Source organism: Grus americana, chromosome 2 (assembly GCF_028858705.1).
Source record: "Grus americana isolate bGruAme1 chromosome 2, bGruAme1.mat, whole genome shotgun sequence".
Classification (NCBI taxonomy): domain Eukaryota; kingdom Metazoa; phylum Chordata; class Aves; order Gruiformes; family Gruidae; genus Grus; species Grus americana.
The window spans coordinates 32,232,311-32,251,817 of NC_072853.1; the positions used below are offsets into that span (position 1 = coordinate 32,232,311).

Below are 19,507 nucleotides of genomic sequence, written 5' to 3' on the forward strand. Positions count from 1 at the left end.
GAACTTTCGATGAACTAGCCATCCTTGTGTACGCAACATCAGTATTATGTGCAGAACAGCAGTAGTACCAAGATGTAGCTCTGGGCAAACGTCCTGAGCAATCATAGAATCATAGAATGGTTTGGGTTGGAAGGGACCTTAAAGATCATCTAGTTCCAACCCCCCTGCTATGGGCAGGGATACCCTCCTCTAGACCACATCGTGACTTTGCACTTAGTTCCTCTTGCACAACATCCGTATTATGGAGCAGAAATCCTTGTGTCTGCCCTGTTCTGAGATTGCAGAAGAACTTCCTTTGCTTGCTTTGGAAATCTGATATGATCGTGGATCATCATTTTTCAGCGTATCAGATGGAAACCTAACTATTAACAAAAGCAAATAACCAGTGCTTATGGACTCGTAAGCCCGTGTTTGCCCCGCAGGGACTCTGGCATACCTCCTTCTGCATTTTCAAAATACGAGGCAATGTAGTAGCTATACAAATAATTGTGTCAAGGATAAGAAAGCTTTTAATGCAATACAAAATACACGGAAGGCTGGAGAGCAACTTACTGTATTTTTTTTTTTTTTTTAAAGCTAGAGGTTTGCTTGTGAGCATTGTAAAAGGGCTTCTCTTCTTCAAACTGCCCAACTTGATGGCCTAGTTCAGTGAGTGCTTTGATGTGGCTTTCTGTCATTTGTGAAAAGAAAACCAAGTTCCCTTATTTGTAAAGCTTTTCAAAGCTTAATAGTGCTTCTTTGCACTACTTGAAGAACAGGTGATTTGATTTTAAAAAAGATCAACTGCCTTTATGTAATCCAGTTCTCTTGCAAACCAGATCATTCTGTGATTAAAACTATATACTATCTTACAGTGACATTTTACAAAATGGATATTGAGTGTATAAGTGTATTGTACAACAGCAAGTAAATCCTTCATGAATGTATGAATAGTTCTTCCATTAAATGATGTCTATGCAATTAAACTAAACTTCCCTAGACAACTGTTGAAAGATCTGCAATATGCCATGGGTTGTTGCTTTTCAGTGCGAGCAGGTCTACAGATTGTAAATATATATGGGGAAAAGAAGGTAACTTTCACCATCTTCAGCCTTAAACTTCTTGCAGGAGGCCATTCTTGCAGTGTGAGGGGAAGTGGCTGAGTGCGGCTGGAGAAAGAGAGCTAGTTAGTATCAGCCTAGTTCTGTGTTAAAACTTGGCACATAGCAAGAACAGAACTGGTAGTAATCCACATCACAGAGCAAGGAATATAAATTACAGTCCAGAAGACAATCTGCTTGTGGAAGCCAAACCATCTGTGAAGGTGAAATGCAGCAGAAATGGGGCTGGGGAAGGGGATGAAACATGGCCACACACTACTGATGTGTGTCAGGGCAACGTCTCACCTTCGCGTACCTGATTCCCAGCACGCTGTACCTACAAACCAACCTTCGGTTGTGCATCTGCCTTAAGGGATCCCAGCCTTAAGGGAACTTTTCACATGTGTATGGTTTTTTTCTACCACTCTATTCTACTGATGAGCTTTCCCAAAAAAATCTCTTAAAACTCGTTCTGCAATGAGCATGGAACCTTTGTCCTTCTGTTTATGTATCTTCCATTGTGCTGAAATACTAATTGGAGTTTTGGAGGTGCATCAAATGTGAGGTTTTTCCCCCTGGTCCCCCAGCAATTGCCTGGAAAATATTCTCTTGAAAGACGTAAAGCCCAGTCAAAATTTGACATTCCAAGTAAGTTTTTCTAACTTATGGTATTTGACAAGAAACATTTAAGACTAAATTGTATCAAGAGTAAACAGGGATTTTTCTAAAATACGGAACTAAATTACATTCCAGATGGTCTCAAAGTTATTTGGGAGCTCCTTAATCTATATCCATTCACCTTCTAGGAGTAGGTGTGTGTTATCACTAAACAAACAGTAACTATATAGCAACACTGCTGGTTACAGAAATCCTCCCTGAATTTCAGAACATGGTTTAGACTAGGATTTTCTCCCTACCCTCAGCATAAACCTGACCTTGAATATAGATTCATGTGACTGCACTTGCTAGATAATCTATATTGACAAGTAGATAATTTGTATTGATGAGTATGGAAATCTTACACTGACTTGAAATGGAAGCCTTCTGAATATAGGAATAATTCTTTCAGTAGGAAGATGAGTTGATTGGTAAGACTCTTGAGTGTTCACTTTCTACTTGATATTGTCAAAACTGTAATTGCAGCATGTGTCTCACTGCTTGAGAAACTTAATGAGCAGACAGACTGTTGCGAATAAGCAGAATGTGTACTAACAAGCATGGCACTTGAATCTTTCTGAAAAGGAAAAAAGTTGTTGCAGCTTTTGCTCTGTGGTGTGTGTGTGCATGGCTAAGCAATTTAAAAAAGCAAACCCAAGCAGTTACTATATAAGACTGTATAAGACTGGCTATTTACCAAAAATTGTATCCAGAAGTCAGCTTTCTAAGCCAATTTCTTCTCAGTCTATCACTGAAACTAACTTCTCGCTTTCTTTTTTCTTAATGCTGGCATTTAGTATACGCTCCATACAACATTCAATTAGCATGCCTATTATGAGGTAATGTATGCATAATCCAGCTGTTGAGTTTATTTATTTTCATGTGTGGAACCATGTCAGATTGAACTTAAGGTTTAAAACAAAACCAAAAAACCCACCCAACTTTGTAGTGGATTTCCTGTACTAACATATAGGATAAAATTCCTTTTATTGTGCTTAATGGTGGTGGTTATCACACATCTGGAATGTGATCAAGTGCACTTCCCTGCTGTTTGGAGAACTATAACAACTTTTTCCTGTCTGTAAGAAATGTAATGCTACTAAATGATTCCAAGTTTAAGAGGCAATAGCTTGGCATCTATTTTAGAATAATGAAAGTGAGTAAAAAAAAAAAAAATACTGTGGTTTCACAAGGTCTCTTGCTGACTTGGAGTGCTTGCCTTTTCTCTCCCCTTGCTTGGCACGGTGTCCCTCCATCTCCTGAGAGTCTGGTTTGAGATATATATATATATATATATGTCACTGTGTGCTTTCCCAAATGAAAGAGTGCTGCTAAGTGTGGGTGACCTACACAAATACCAAGCAAAGGGGGAAGGGAAGCTTAGGACCTCTTTCAAAAAAACCCTCCTGTCTTTCATCTTTATAAAATAATTTTTTTTGAGTCTGCTATGAATCCTTAGTCCTGGTCCACTCAAGGCAAGCATTTTCAATCCTTCATGAAGGCAGAAAAGGTATATGAACTATTGCATAAATTTGCAAATGTCAGTGATAACTAGTTGGGAGCATTAAGTCACTCTTCTTACCCTAATAAATAATGCACTGGCCCTCAGCATTGAAAATCCCAAGCTGTCCTGCTCTTCATCTGCAGAATTTACCATTTGTAGTCACAGCTGTCTCCAGCACTTAAAAGACAAGGAGGAGTCTCCCTTAAATTCAATGTGTTAGTAGAAAATGCCACTGCAAACCATGTTTTGTTAATTGAACACGTAGCCTATTAAATGAAACTAGTTTTCCTATAGCAAGTGAAAAAACTCTGATGGCAAGCTTTCTTCAGCAATAATGTTCTAGGCTAACCAGAAGTGATGACTAAGCTTTTCTGAACAAATCCTTTAAGCCACCTGTTTGAAATCACTGGGAATAATAAGCTAAACCTAAAATACTTGCTAGTTCTCCCTTCCATGTTGTGATGAAAGATCCTGTTGCTGAGCCTGGCAATGCTTAGCTGCCAGAGATACAAATGAGCTGCAACTTGAGTGTGTTGGAATTTTAGGTTTGTAGTACTTGTGGAGATTCAGATCTAAACTATTTTCAGGCTACCTTTAAAACAAGGAAAGAGCCCCAAACAAACAAAACTCATGCTGACAGTGGAAAAAGCAACAGCTTGTTTTCTGATATTTATAGAGTAACCAGATATGGTTTTAATTCTGTGGTTCCTTTTTTATTTTATTAGAAATTCTCCTACGTTCAAATCCTTTGAGGAAAAAGTTGAAAGCTTAAAGGTAAGCATTGCTAAAACACCTTGGTGACTGTGGAGCTGTGGATGTGGAGAAAAGACTAAGTGGACTCTGCGTAGCCAGTGTTTTAGTTATTGGTAAGCTGTTGAAGGTGCTTAGATGACATCTTTTTACTACTGTGGAAATGGTTTCTCTGCCTAATGATTTGAGAACAAACAATGGGCTTCCTGGACCTCTTACAGGAGGATGCCTTTAACTAGAAGGATGAACAGCTACCTAACCTGCACAAACAGCTAGTATAACTTACCTAGTATTATGTATCCAAAATGGCCTAGGCTTTTATTTACATGCCTTTCTAAGGATTAGTGTCCTACACAGGAGTATAGCTTGGGATGTTTCTCTTTGTGTTCCAGCATAAAATAAGTAAAGTCTTGGTACCTTAATTTAAAACTTCCCCACAAAAGCCTCAATTGCCGGAAACAACCATTGATAGCTTCTCCAGGTAAAAAATGACTCCAAAAATAACTAATACATGTAACTGGAACCAGGCTTGACTGTTCTTGTGGGCACGCTGGGTTGGATGAGAAGCATGCAAGCGATAGCACGGGGAACTAGGCATTCTCTTGCAAACTAAGTGGCATTGACACTCCTGCCATGCCAGAGAGTATGTACTGTAGAGGGAAGTGAAAAGGCAAACGCATTACCTGGAGAAAATAAAATAGTTGCTGTGCTCCACTGAAGATCTCAAGAATTGCAGTTGAGACTGAAAGCTGTTCAGCGTTCTTTCTTGAGCAATACAGAAATGAGTTTTAACTGCGAATCTTTTAAAGCCTAAATGGCTCGAAAGGCTGCAGACCTGTATCCATTTTTCATTGAGGGTGTGCCAGCCTTCAGGCTCTTTGGAATCAGGGCTGCTTCATGCTCTGTGTATCTCAACGTCAAAGGGAGACTGCTGCATTTGTTTATCTGTTGCTGGTGATTGTTTTCCGCATGATGCTTAAAGACCTCTCTTTAGAGCATTGTGGAGGTAGCCCAGTCCTGGAAAAGCTCCTCTGCTGAAAAGAGTTATTAAATTTATTCATGCAGAGATACTGGTTTTATACAGTTAACCATGTTTGGCATGCCAAGTAACTGCAATTTTACGTTGAGGTGCTCTCTGTGTTCTAGTCTAAAGTTGGAGGAAGCAAACCTGCTGGAGGAGACTTCGGAGAAGTTCTCAACTCTGCTGCCAATGCCAGTGCCACAGAAACTATTGCAGAACAGACACAGGAGGAGACCCACTGAGATTCCTGCTTCTGTCCTGCTACCCACTGCCAGATGCTGCAAGGAAAAACTAAGCACACTTGTAACATTCTCCGCGCTCTTTCCACCAGATGTGCTTTTATTTAGCACGTAGCTATTTTACCAGATTAACTGATACCAAGCTTGTTTGTGGGTTCAAGATATTTTTGAAACTAAAATACGTTGTTTGGGGTTTTGTGCGGGAAGGGGAATTTTTATGCCTTTCAAGCATTTAAAGGACTTATCTGTAATTTGAAGGCAACCTTTAAAATATAGCAATGAAAAAAAACTCTTTTGAGAAGTTAATTATACTGTACATATACTGTGGATACATAATTTCTTTTGAATCTGTAACTACTGCTCAACTTAATCATTATGAATCTACTGCTGCTGCCAAACCGAAGCTTGTTCCTTCACTCCCTTGTGATTATTTCAGTTCAGTGTTGCCTGCACGGGCCACTGGACTAAGAGGATCACTCCCAGCTAAAGAAAGGACTTGTGCTTCCGCAGGCTTTAAACAAGTTATTCATAGCAGGATGACACATGGGTAGGAGCATACTGTCTTGCAAGTGTGTTCCTCATACAACAGATGCAGATAGGGCAACACGTAACATCTAAAACTTACAGATTTGCCTGTGGATTATCCACCTAGGAAACTTCTGACCATTGCAAATGGAAGCAAGATGTCCAGTAGTGCTGGTTTGGTTCAGTTACAATAGTGTTTTCAGTCTTGTTTTTTGTATGTGATGTTAATGTGGTAAGATACTCTTGATCAGTTGTGAATAGATTCATCTTAATTCACACATGGTGGTGTCACATTTACACTAACACAGCATGGACTGTAAGAATAAGCCTGAGCACGAAAGTGCTTCTTTTCTAGGCATCAAGAGCATTGCTCCCAAATGCTAAGGTTGTTTCCTTTGTAGGCTGACCATCAAAAACATCTGCTACACTGTATTATTTCTTTACTTGTTAAAGGCCTGTACCACTAGCACCCCTATTCCTGTTTAAGACCCCAGAAATCTGTTTCGAGAGGTGTCATACCGCAGCATAGCTCTCTTATGAGATCTGCTCTCCTACATGTTGCTTTATCTGATGTACTCTTCGAACTTCTTGTATTTTATGTTTCTGGCACATGGTGTTGGTATGGTTCAAACTTTTGGCAAGTGTTTTATCACTGTGCTTAGAACTGGAAACAAGTTTTGAAACATTTGTGTGAAATCCATGAAACTTCAACCACCACAGATGTCTGGAGGAAGAAAAAAAAGCTGGTTCCAGACAACCTTGTTAGCATGTCAGATGTAGTATATATGCTTAATTAAATGTGAAAAGCTTAATAAAAACCTGTATGTGAGGAATGTATTGTCCTGTGAATATGGAAGATTATATAAATAAGAAATTTGCATTTCTAATTGAAAAAGTCCTTTAAGGTTGTTTTCAAAGTCGTGCTGATATATACTACTGCACTAGGGAGACTCTGCACAGATGCACTTGGCATTTCTAGAGAAGGCTAAGCCTAGGCTGACTTCTAGTGGCTTACGTAAAATTAAGCTGCCCTGATGACACCCGGAAGTTCAAGAAAGGGGCTGAGATGTACCCTCAGCCTCTGCCAGCTATGCATTAAGAAAGGAATGGAGGATTAAATGACAGTTAGAGTGGATCTCTTCCTCTATAGGGTCAATACCATGTAGGGCAGGTCTTTCTGGAACATGCTCCTTGTTGTATGTGTTCTTTTTTTATTTATCGAACTGCTGAGAACAGAACAGTTAGTCTAGTCCTGAGTTAGGCTCTCTCGGTTAGGAAAGAATTTGATTTTTTTTAAAGCCAAGTGGCTATATGGATGGGTCTGTAACACATTACCTCAGCTTCGCAGCTGCAGCCTCACATAAGCTTCAGCTGCATCTTCCTCTGCCTGCCCCCTCCCCTTGGAGTACAAGTAGCCTTAGGCTGCCTGTTACAATTTAGTTTCCACTTTCAGCGGTGTGCGTATAAACGTCGCAGCCGGCATCTATTGCCAGTTCCCGGAGGCAGGACGCCGCTAGCCTGGGCCTGCCACACCGGCTCCTCAGGCGTTGGGCTCGCTCCTTCCCCTCCCCCGCCTGCCCTGCGGATAGGATGGGCGCTCGCCCCTTGCTCGGGCACACGGCGGGTACGAGCCGCCCCGCCTGTCCGACGCTGCCCGGGGCAGAGTGGGCGGCCGGGCCCGGCCTTCCCTGCGCTGGCCCCATACCTCCTCGGGCTCGCCTCAGCCGCAGACCGGCGAAGGAAAGCAAGCGCCGCAGTCAGCTGGGTCGGCTCCTCCAGCAAGAGCTCCTGGGCCGTGTCTGGCTCCCCGGGGCGGTAGGACGGGCCCCCCTGGGCCGTGCCGGGCCACCCGGGGGCCGCAGGACGAGGCCGTCCCGCCGCCGCCTCCCGCCCACAGAGCGGAGCCCGGCATCCCTCAGCCAAGATGGCGACCGCCCCGCCTCAACCGAGCCCATTGCGCTTGCGCCCGCCGCGTGCCGGTGACCTGGACGTGGCGTGGGGTCAGAGTTCACGCTCCGTACTCCACGCGGACAGTGATGGCGGCGCCGGGCTGGAGTCTTGCGGCCGCCTGGGCAAGGGCTGGGCCGTGGCGGCTGCGGCTGCCGCTGCCGGCGGTGAGGCGGTGCAGTGGTGCCTCGCCGGCGGGAGCGCCGGATGCCGGGACCCTCCCGCAGAAGACGGAAGAGCGGCCGGGCACCGGTACCGCTGCTCCCGGCCCCCGGCAGGTGAGGGGGCGGCGGAGGGGCCGGGCCGGGGCGGTGTCCGGGGGCGGTTCTGGCCTGGCCGCCCCGCAGTGCCTCCTCGCGGGCCCGCTGCTGCTGTGCTCTGCCTCTTGGCCGGTGCAGCGGCGTGCTCCCCCACCGGCTTCGCTTTACTTTCTTGAAATGCTGACTCCGTCCGCAGCCTTCTGCCTGCCTTCCTGGCTGCTTTCGCCTGTTTATGTCTCCTCTCACTACTGCACCCTGTGTAGTAAATATCCTACAGATATGCGGATAGTTCTTACGCTTTTCTTTCCACATACTCCTACAAAAATGCAATATAGAAGGCATACAAGTAGTTTTGGGTGTGTGGAATGCAAGGTACAGCTCTGTGGGCAAAACTGTATTCTGGCTTTTACAGACGGGCAGGGAGGATGTGGAAAATCTGTAATTAAAACAATTTTAGCAGGTCAGATCAAAGACCTGTTTGGCCAGTGCTCTAGAGACTGGTAGTGAAAACATGAAGGCTGATATGAATGAAACACGTGTGGATATGCATGTGTGTGAAAGCGTCAAAAGAAACAGCAGGACAGAGGTTGAAAGAATTAGTGTGTATTAATGTGGAAAGCCACAGTTCTCTGGGAAGCCCTTCTCAGGAGAAAACAGGATCATGATGTTCTTGTCAAGGCCTGCACTCTGATAAGCCTGGAGCACAGATGATTCGTCAAGAGCAGACCCTGCTTCTGAACAACAACAGGAGGGCAGGGGGCTTGTATCATATCTTATGTGCCCTTTGTTTTCCTGTTACTCTACCATGAAAGCAAACACGGAGAGGTAGATAGTGAACAGCAGTCATCTTTTTGTTGAGGCTGCAGTGAGATTCTGGAGCAAAGGACCACCCTGTAAACAGCTGTTGACTCCTGAAGGGTAGAAAATATTTGTCTGAAACCTAGTTCATCATTGCCAAACAGCAAGTATCTCAGAGGTGTGGTGAGGCCGTGATTGCTGGTGTCCTTTGTCCTCGGTGTTGTACCCAAGTGGTGTTGCCCAGACCACTTTGGTTATACGCTTCTTGTGAGTCTGTGGGTATGAGAATGTGAGTGAATGAAACTTGGGAAAGAATGAGTGTGAGTGGTAAAATGAGTGTAGAGATTTTGTGAATAACCGTCACTTTCTCTGTTTGTTGCATTGTTTTTTGTCATGCTGATTTTCCCACAGTATCTGTTGTGACAGTGGCCATTAACAGATGTCTAGGGAAACAAAAGAAGCAGTATGTGTGTACTAATGTATGGCAGAATATCTCTTCCAGTCTGAAAAACCCTGACCTCTGATTTTTCCTCAGGCGGAAGTGATTCCGTGCTGCTCTTTGTCCTTGTCACTCTTCTTTTTCCAACTTTTCCAGTTCTGTTTGACCACATCAGGGGCTGAGATTACTTGGAGTGTGCCCGTTAGGATGTGGAGATTAATGCTGTGAATATCACGGGTCTGGTTTAGTGTTGGGAGTGTAGAGCCAGAGATGCCTCTGTCACTGAATCCAGGACCTGATATCCCAAATTACTGCATCATCTGTAATGTTCTGCTTTCCAGTGAATATCCACACTAGCGAGGCTGGCTGTGCAAAGATCTAAGATCTGCCTACCCCAGGGTGCCAGCTCGGTTGTTGTCCAAGGGGGATGTCCACAGAAGAGTTTAGGAAGGGATTCACTTGATCTAGCTGTAGAAGATACTGAATGCTACTTTGAGGATTTGGGGGGTTTATTTTTTTGTCTGTTTCTTTTTTTCTTTTTCTTTCTGTTGAAGTAAGAAGCTGGGAACATATTCTTTTCTAGCTATAAATAGTTATTAAGCCTTTAAAAGTTCTTGACTAACTCAAATATCACAGCATTCACAACATCATTTCCAAGTCGAATTACATCTATAAATAATGCAGTACAGAAATCAAACAAGGAATGTAAAATGAAGAGCTGGACTACAGCTCTGAATTTCTGTACACTCTGCTGAATTACTTTCTCACTCGAACAAGAGGAAGACCAGTAGCTTGCTTTGCAGTGTCATGGTGATGTTAAAAGCATAAGAATGAGATGAAGTAAGATCGTAACGAGTCTACTTTCATGCTGTTCTTAGCCCAGTTAGCAAAGCGCTTGGTGAGCCCAAGTGTGATTGATGATTAGTCACTGTTTGCTCTTTAGCAGTGTACAGAAGAGGGGGAGCGGGTTTTGGTGAGAATGGGTTAGCAGTGGAAGATGGTGTACTGAAATAAGAGGAAAGTGAAAGGGGGCTGACTTGCAGTGTAATCTGTTGATTCTGCGTAGTTTTCCTGAAATCACCTTTTCACCAATTTTAACTGATTTTTGATTGGTAGGAAGTGTGTTATTTGGTAAATAAACTTTCCACAGCTGGGAGCAACCCTTAGCTGGATAATACTCGTGGGAGGATGTACTGAATGCGGCTGGAAAAACTCAAAGCATTAGAAGACCTTTTGAGAAAATCCTTCTCAGGGGACCAACATGCTCTCCTCAGGAGAGGGTGTGGTGGCTCTAGCTGCAGCCCTTTTCTGGGGTGCCAGGCATCTGCAGGATCTGCTCTTTCAAGCAGGAGGAATGTGGCCTTGCTCATCCCTTACCTGAGCCGCAGCCAGAGGAAAGCATGTGTTCCTTATCTCTGCTGGCAAATAGACAAGTACAAAGCACTGTTGGGCTTCTGCTGTACTTCAGCCCTGTGAGATTAGAGATCTTACTTGCATCCTTAGTGTTTCTTTAGGAGAAAAAATACAGAGTTTTGATGATGTTTCTGCGCTGGTTTCCTGTGTCAGCTGGTTTTCCCTCATTTTCGAAACTGCGTGAATGCTATGATATTTGGTAGGCAGTGGCTTATTTTATACAAATGGCAGGAAACTTGATAAATGAGCATGTTGACATGCGTTCGTCTAAGGTGATTCAAAAAGCATGATGATTTTTTCCTAGGCAGCTTTTTAAGTTTTTTTTGGACACAACAGCAAATGCGTGCTGCTGGCCTTGCTTCATAGTTGCCTGTTGTTATTCTCTGCTATGTCAGTAATTTTTTAGGGGCTTATGTTTTATTTTTTGCCTTCAGTTCACAGTCCTGTTGTTAGTGCTTTGCAAATAGTGAAGCTTATAGAGCAGGCACTTAAATGTTGATTAAAATTGTTAAAAAGTTGGTAACATGGTAAGCAAAATATTCTGAGAAACCCATGTGATATTTAACCTTGTCTACAGCAGGCAGCTTATATCTTGATGCTTTTTCCTTCTGCGTTTTTGTAACTTTCCAATTTTGCATTCTTAGACTCAAGAAAAAAAGACAAGTTTTAAGTTCTGTTCTTCTCTGTGGAATTGCATAAAGAAATCTTTTAGAAGGACAGGAAATGCTTTAAGTGTTACTTTTATTTGCAGATTGAAGCTGCCTGCCCAGGAAAATAGGAAACCTTGCCTTTTAGGAAGGATGTGATGATTTTTGTTGATACGGGCAGAGAAGTGGTTGTTGAGCTACTTTACCAACATTTGAAGCAACTGTAAGAATGACGTAACTAATTAAGAATAAACTGAGTATTTTTATGCAGTGTGAACTACGTCTAAAAATGTTTTGAATCTTAAAATGTTTCAAAATGCAGTCTTTGTTCAGAAGCAGAGCTCTCCAGTGGCGGGTCCCGCTGAGGCGGCTGGGCAGGGATGCTCTGCTCAGGGTTAGGTGAACCTCCGCGCCCGGCACAGCAGAGGGCATTGCTTGTTTCTAGATGTCGCAGGAAAATCACCACGTTTGAGGAATTTCCTATTTAGTTCCTTCAATAATGTATTTTAAGGGAAAACTTTTATTAAGAAATGTAACTGACTTTCTCTAAACTTCAGGTGGAAGGGACTGGCTTGGTATCAGTACATCATCTTAAGTAATTTGTGAAATTAGATTAGAAATTGTTCTTCCAGAAATGTTTATGTTTTTAAATTTGCTTAGTCAGCCAGAGGTTCTTTCCTGAAAATATTCAGAAATTTAAGGAGGGTGTCTGTGTATTTTAAATTTCTTGTCACTATTTTAAAAAACAAAAACTATTTTAATGGGTGATATAAAGAGTTGCCTTATCTATTTATGTTTTAGGGGGGAGATTAAAAACTAAAATACAAAAGTGATAATTTTAAAGGAATGTATTACACTTCTGTTCTGAAAGCTACATGGATATTCTTTATAAAGGATGTGTATCTGTCTTGCTTATGCAGTATCTTGGTAACCTTAGTGTAAAATAATGTGTAACACTGGATGTTTTGAAATCAAGCATTAGAAAAAAAAAAAGCAGAATTATTTTAAATGTTATTATTGATGGGAAATATTTTTCTCAATCTGTCTTCCCAATTAAGTTAACATTTAGAAGAGAGTTTTACTGAAGTTACAATTATTTGAGAACAGAAATACTTACTTAATACAATTTTCACTTGTAATTTTCATAGTGTAGTATTTCTTAGGACACCTATAATCTTTGTGTGGATGGAGTGCGTTTCCAGTGTTAATAAATAACTTCAAAACATTTTTGGTTTGATTACAAATGTAACAGCATTTTGTAAAATCTATATGCCAAGTACAAAGGTTACTCTTTTAGGTGGATTACCTTCTGGCCAGCATTTAAGTACTGGAAATTACTGCACTGTGAACACATCCTGGTGCTGACAGGTTCATGCTCAATAAGGACTATATCGCAGGCTTCTCAGCATCCTCTCAGCTGGATCTGCTCGAAATGCTGGTTTCTATTTTAGTGGGAATGAGCTCATTTGTCCTTGAGCCCTCTGCAAAGGAGCAGCCTTAGCCTGTGAATACTCTGGCTGAGGTACCAAAACTTGGGTTTGTGCCAGCTGTGGGCACAGCTGGATCTGTTGGATAGCTGGCTTTGCATATGACAGAAGTGCTTGTATGACAGGATTTCATAAAACTCACGCCGTGTTGGAGCAACACTCTCTGAAATGAAGTAGACAGAACTGCTAATGTTGTTGGACAGCAGAGGAACGATGCATGCTGCCCCTTTGGAGGACGTAATTATGGTACATTAAAGTTATACATAGTTGTGATAGACAGAGGTGACTCAGGAACACAGATTCCTGTGGGAAGGCCCGGAGAACCTTGCACAGCTCTGGCCTTGGTTGGCATGAGGAAGACCACAGCACTGGAGGGACGGCGGGTTGCAGTTGTCTTCTGGAACTTGCTCCTTCAGATGGCTCTGGGTTGGTGTGTGATCGCTTTGGCGTTGCTGGAGGTCTGTGAGCAGTAGGCATATGTGATATGCCTTGGATGACTGGCTGTCAGAGTGGAATCCCAAAATTCCAACTGTCTTGGGACTGCCAGCATCATGGAGAAAAGCAAGTGCATGCCAGCTGCCTACTCTTGATCGGCTATGCGTGAGATATCTGGAAGAAGGTACATGGAACCATAATGTAAAGGTTAAACAGGAATTGAAATCCTTCCTAGTGGTTATTGTTATCAATGGGATATTTACATACACTGTTGCTGTGGGACATCCCAGTTACTCTCCTACTATGGGTGTTGAAACAGCATCCTGTCCTCCAGGAGCCTGGAAGGGCAGGGAGTTGGTAAATGGAGCAACTGTCAGACTGAAGATAAGGCGGTGCTGCTGTGTGTGACAGCCAATGTCCCATTTCAGCATGGCAGCCCCGTACAGCAACCTAAAATGCGTGGACACAGATGTATAATTACTCAGAGAAATGCTGCAGAGTTCTGTCTAAGCAATCTAGCTGCACAGGCAGATGCTGGGCTCAAAACACCATGGGCTGTTCTTAGAACTGTGTGTGCTCATCTGGTATGGTTTTCTTTTTGATGTAATCCGTGCAGTAGGTTCACTCACTTTCCCTAAGAGACTAGGCGATTTCTGTTCAGAACTACACCGGAGTGTTAGACACTTTGGGTGTTCTGCAAGCTGTGGGGTTCAGTATGCTCACACCAGCAGTGACCTGGTGTTTGTGTGCTCCTGGGGGTGGCTGGCAGCATGCTCGGTGGGTGGGAATGTCACTGAGATAGCTGATCCCAGCTTGTTTAGGAACTGATGCAGCCACAGGGGAGGAGTATGTATGAATTGGAGGTAGCTGGGAGGAACGTGAAAAGCCATGGACATACAGGTTCAGGGCATTGTAGGAATTACCTCTTGGTTCCTGGTTTTTTTTTTTTTATCTCTTTCCATATATCACATAAAGAAGTAAAAAATATTTAGATAACTATAAGTGATCTGAATTTGTTTCCTTTCCTGTCACTGATGAAGAAATCGCAATTAGACTTGGCTCTCCTTTTACTCCATCAATGAACTTTTGTCTGTACTGTTGTCTTCACCTCTTTGTTTTCATCCATTCTTTCTTTCCACCTCTCTGAAAACTTCATGTTTTGTTAATCTTGTATTGATACCATTGCAATGTTCTGTTTTTTTGGTATAAAATAATCCTTGAAAGAAAGATATGGATAAATACTTCATTTTAAATTATATATAGAAGTTATTTAAATTCAAGAAAAATAAGCAGCTTTATTGTGACTGAATTATGTACGATTTTATGTTATGAAATAAATTTAGCTCAACGTTGTTTACTAAATGATCCTTCTGGCTAGTCAAGAGCGTATTTTCAAAGCTGCATTTGAAATTCTTTATGGAAGTCTTGTTTTGCAGTTTCTGCACTGTGTAACCAATCAAAATGTGAAGATAACTGGAAACCCTTCCTTTCACTACAAACGCGAAGAAGTTGGTAGTGAGTCAACCAGTGCAGCAGATTGTACGTTTATAAGATTTGTTTGGTAAGCCTTGGTGGTTTGAGTAGCATTATGGTGTGTTAGCAATATGACTTTGCTGCTTTCTGGTATTTTAAATGGGCAATTGATTGATGAAGAAGTTTCAAAAAAGGGTATAGAAGCAGCTGTAGATGTTTAATTTTCTTGATACAGCTGTGATGCCCGTCCCCTCCCCAGATGTAGTCTATTGTTATATGCTATTCCTCCTGAGCACAGTTGTGTAAAGTCACAGGAGAAAGAAGTACAGTTTTAAGTTTTAGTCATGTGTGTCATTGTATATAATACAAAAAAATTCGGACTCAAACAAAATAGAGTATACTTTTGACTCTTGTGGTAAGGGGCAGGTATAGCTGTAATTGATTAAAAAAAAAAAATCACCTGTCTGGGTTTACTATGATAGCGCAGTATTTGTTGTAGGACATGTGAGGTTAGTCTGTTAATTGGAAAAAAATACATTTGTTTTGTGAACAGTATTGCTACATTTGATTTAGCAGCATTAATAAGACATTGGTAACGTCATTTTACAAAGTATTCTGAATAATTATGCTATTTCATGAATTTGAAGAACAGTTCATGTATTGCATCTTGATGATAATTCTAAGAAATATCCATCTTCAAATATAAAAAAGCTGCAGATAGCCTTAGCAACAATGTAAAGAGATTTCTAGACAACAAAGAAGTTTTGATATTAAAAGTGCAATTTAGGAAAACCTGTTGAATATAATGCACAGTGTACAAATCCTATTCCTGTGATCTTTTTTTTTTTTGAGATCTGCATGATCCTACTTGAAAAATGTAATTATGAGAGACAAAGATTGTTTTCACCATGGTATTTTATTGGTTAAGTGCTACATGTATTTGGTTAATTGTTATTTGCATCTCTTTTAAAAATGTGCTTAGTTCACAATATTACATTGTTCATTATTATGAGGACAATATATATACAAATATATACATACAAGCATATTGCGTATTCTCTACACATCTGAGATACTTTTAATTAGAAGTTATTCTGTATGCAAAAATAAAATTAGGTTTGGAATATGCTATATTCATCAGTCAGCATTGCAATGAGTACCAAAATATGGAGCTTGATGGAAGGATGTTGATGAATATAAACTGATACCAGATAGTGTATGATGAATCTTTCATTGTTTTTAAAATACAAATGTAATCCTTTCCTAATATCCAGTTAAAATATAATTTAAAATACTTTTTAAAAAAGTGTAATTTCAATATGTGAAGTTGGCTTAAAAATTGTCTCTGTAGCCAAGCAAAATCTTCAGTGCTCTTTGCCAAGTATGACAACTATTACCGTTATAACTTCCTATAACCGTGTTTGTTTCCCCTTGGATAATGCTATGGAATGTGAATAGTCCTATTCTTAATAAGAAGTTTAGTCCTTTTCGTATTTTTTCCTTTTGGGATGAGAAACAGTAAATAGGAACTGTAACTTGGACAAAATGAAGATATTCTTCAGTGAAAATCAATTATTCCTGCATTACATGCGTTTCAGAATAGCTTTCTAGACTTTTTTGTGTAGTAGCCCCTTTCTTAATTAGTCACAATTCTTTCTAGGTGGAAGTCAATGAAGCAATACAGCTCTTACAGATTTTCTTTAGGAGTTATGTACCAGTACATTTTATTGCTTCCATAGGATGTTGGAAAAATGGTATCTGTATTGTTGAAGGTAAAATCTGGTAATGACTTTGCTGCATGCAACATGCCAGAAGTCTCAGTGTCCCAGCATGACTTGGGAGCACATTTGAACTGAAGTCTCTGGAGAAGAGCATCTTCTCACCTGTGGAACATCTGAGATAGCGTGATCTACTTTGTAAGGCTTCTATGCAGCTTGGACAAAACAATCTGACAATATTTGAAACCTTAGTTGTAAACCAGAGAACTTAAAGCTGCTCTTGCCAATCCATTTGAAACCAGAAATCTACTTATGTAACTGCAGATTAAACAATTGATTTTTAGGCTGGAAAGGATCACTGTGGCCATCTAGACTGACTTTGACATAAGGCACTCTTGCACTTACCCCAGCAAGCTTGTCTTTCAAATAAATTTGTGGACTTACAAATAAATACCCTCTGCTCTGCTCTCATGAGACCCCACCTGGAGTACTCCATCCAGTTCTGGGGTGCCCAGTACAAGAAAGAGTGGGTCCAGAGGAGGGCCATGAAGATGCTCAGAGGGCTGGAGCACCTCTCCTGTGAAGACAGGCTGAGACAGCTGGGGCTGTTCAGCCTGGAGAAGAGAAGACTCCAGGGACATCTTATTGTGGCCTTTCAATACTTAGAGGGCCATGGAGGCTCTCTCTCCATCTTTCTTACCAGGACCTGTAGTGATGGGAAAAGGGGCAATGGTTTTAAACTGAGAGAGGATAGATTTAGGTTGGACATAAGGAAGAATGATGAGGGTGGTGAGGCACTGGCACAGGTTGCCCAGAGAAGTTGTGGATGCCCCATCCCTGGAAGTGTTTAAGACCAGGTTGGATGGGGCTTTAGGCAACCTGGTCTAGTAGAGGGTGTCCCTGCCTGCAGCAGGGGGGTTGGAACTAGATGATCTTGGAGGTCCCTTCCAGCCCAAAACATTCTGTGGAAAAGGTGTGAATTGTAATACGTGCGTGTAAGAAAGCAACATCAGAGTTTCTATTCCAGTATTACTTTTGGTGTTCTCTACCTTATGAGGGCAGCTTGGATATCCACTTAGTGTAACGATCTAAATGGGATTTCCTAGAGGCTTTTTTCAGTATTATTGTAGTTTACTTAAGACTAAATTGAAAAATAAAGTAAGATATTTTTCATTTTCCAGGGCTTACAGCTCAGCTGGTTTCAAATGGATTGGCAAGAGCAGCTTTAAGTTCTCTGGTTTACAACTAAGGTTTCAAATATTGTCAGATTGTTTTGTCCAAGCTGCATAGAAGCCTTACAAAGTAGATCACGCTATCTCAGATGTTCCACAGGTGAGAAGATGCTCTTCTCCAGAGACTTCAGTTCAAATGTGCTCCCAAGTCATGCTGGGACACTGAGACTTCTGGCATGTTGCATGCAGCAAAGTCATTACCAGATTTTGCCTTCAAGTTAGCAGTGAGTATGGAGATACCTTAGCTTCTGTACCTATGCTCCTTAAAGCCTAATCCTGCAGTATTTAAAGAGAAAATGAGTCAGAGTTTTAACAAAGAGGTCTTTACAAAATACTATTAGACTTGCACAGTAAATCAGTCGCCAAAAATCTTAATATCTATAGTGAAATTTAAATGACACTTTGCCAAAACATTTAGTCACTGCTTCTCACCAAGGGATGCTTAAATGACTAATTTCAGCTTTTTCTTCTAGCCTTTTTGGCTGAAGAGTTTTGTTTGTTTTGCTTCCTAAAATAAAACCATATTTCTTCACTGTGCTGAGGAGAATGTATGGATGTTCCTCTTTTGGTTGAAACAGCAGAAGTTTGCTTCACTTCCCAGTGGTTCTTTGAGGGTGCTTGTAGTTTTAAGCTTGTGATGGGAAATAACTCTGGACAATTAAAACCCTAAGTATGCAAGGTTTTTGAAAGTTAATAAAGATTTAAGAAAGGTAAGGATGAAAATATAGCAGTCAATTTCTCTCATCATCTTCTAGGCAAAAAGAACTGTTTTCCTTTCCTTTTTCAGATAATAAAATCTGAGTTTTTTCCCCTCCAAATTTTAAAGTTTTGGAGGAGAAGCTTTCAGTGCTCACTCTACTCTTCTTGAATATTGGTTTTGTAGTACCATATTGTATTAAAAGATGGTGCTGTTTTCTTCTTCCCTCTCCTGCTTTCTTCAAAACTTACCTTTAAAAAGATGGGTACAGACACTATTTATGTTTATTACCCCATAATTTGGGGTTTGCTGCTGTTGAGGCAAATCATTGGTCAGGTATGGGCAGAAATTAATGAATATGGTATCTGCTGGAATTTTTAGTTATACTGATATTTCTTCTACTGGACTGTAGATACTAAATAATTAATATTAGAATATATTAGAATCCTTATAAATAAAACAATTCCTTTGAAGAATTCACGTCTTAGAACCAGAGAATGGTTTAGGTTGAAAGGGACCCCAAAGACCATCTAATTCCAACCCCCCTGCCTCAAAGACCATCTGGTTCCAACCCCCTCCACTAGACCAGGTTGCCCAAAGCCCCATCCAACCTGGCCATCATAGTGTAAGCTGGTGTGCAAGTGCTGTCTTTACACAAATTGGGCCTTGTAACAATCTTTGCATAGGAAGTGACTCGTGAAGCTTTTTATAAATACCTTCTTGCTTACTAGCAGGGAAGCTTCCAGTTTTCTACTTAACTGCTTTTAGAGCTCTTCTTTGTGACTTTGCAGTCATTAATCTTAGATTTTTCCCCAAATCACTGCTTTTATTTCTGCTTTGAATCACGTATCCTCTTTTTATGCTTTCTCTTTGGACTGTTTTCCTTCAGTAGTTTTATTTAATAACACTAATCTTGCTTTTGTTTCAGCTTTATACAGTGGTTAATCTTCAAAACCCTTTGTTAGCAAGAAGTTTATGTTACTTCTTCACTTTTATCTGTTTGTATGGAATAAAATGGAAAATTCTCTTGTTTATAGGAAACTGAAGAGATCTTCCTTGTCTTTGTGGTTGCCCAATTTGGGTTGTAAGTTGAATCTGTTGGGAAACAGTGCGAACTTTAGTTGTTTGATTTTTTTTTTTTTTTTTAATAGGACAAAACCTCAGGCCATTAATCAGGGAGGAAAAA

The 19,507-nt window shown here is 41.1% G+C and overlaps 1 protein-coding gene and 1 long non-coding RNA gene across 8 annotated transcripts in view; one reads left to right on the top strand and one right to left on the bottom strand.

The window, feature by feature from the left end:
• Positions 1-19,507, top strand: part of TPD52 (tumor protein D52) — a 128,994-nt gene that overhangs the window by 36,349 nt on the left and 73,138 nt on the right. For 4 of the 7 annotated variants that reach the window (XM_054815292.1, XM_054815293.1, XM_054815289.1 and 1 more), the window contains 3 exons: positions 2,534-2,575; positions 3,966-4,014; positions 5,137-6,608. In XM_054815292.1, coding sequence (XP_054671267.1) covers positions 2,534-2,575; positions 3,966-4,014; positions 5,137-5,253 — 208 coding nt within the window. In that variant the 3' untranslated portion in view covers positions 5,254-6,608. Of the gene's footprint in view, positions 1-2,533; positions 2,576-3,965; positions 4,015-5,136; positions 6,609-19,507 lie in introns of those variants that run through there. The other 3 variants (XM_054815294.1, XM_054815291.1, XM_054815295.1) reach the window with 2 other exon arrangements.
• Positions 1,282-7,715, bottom strand: LOC129202476 (uncharacterized). Its single transcript, XR_008575712.1, has 3 exons — positions 7,481-7,715; positions 4,674-5,024; positions 1,282-3,003 (listed from the first exon to the last, which is right to left on the bottom strand). It is a non-coding gene; the product is annotated as an uncharacterized LOC129202476 (long non-coding RNA).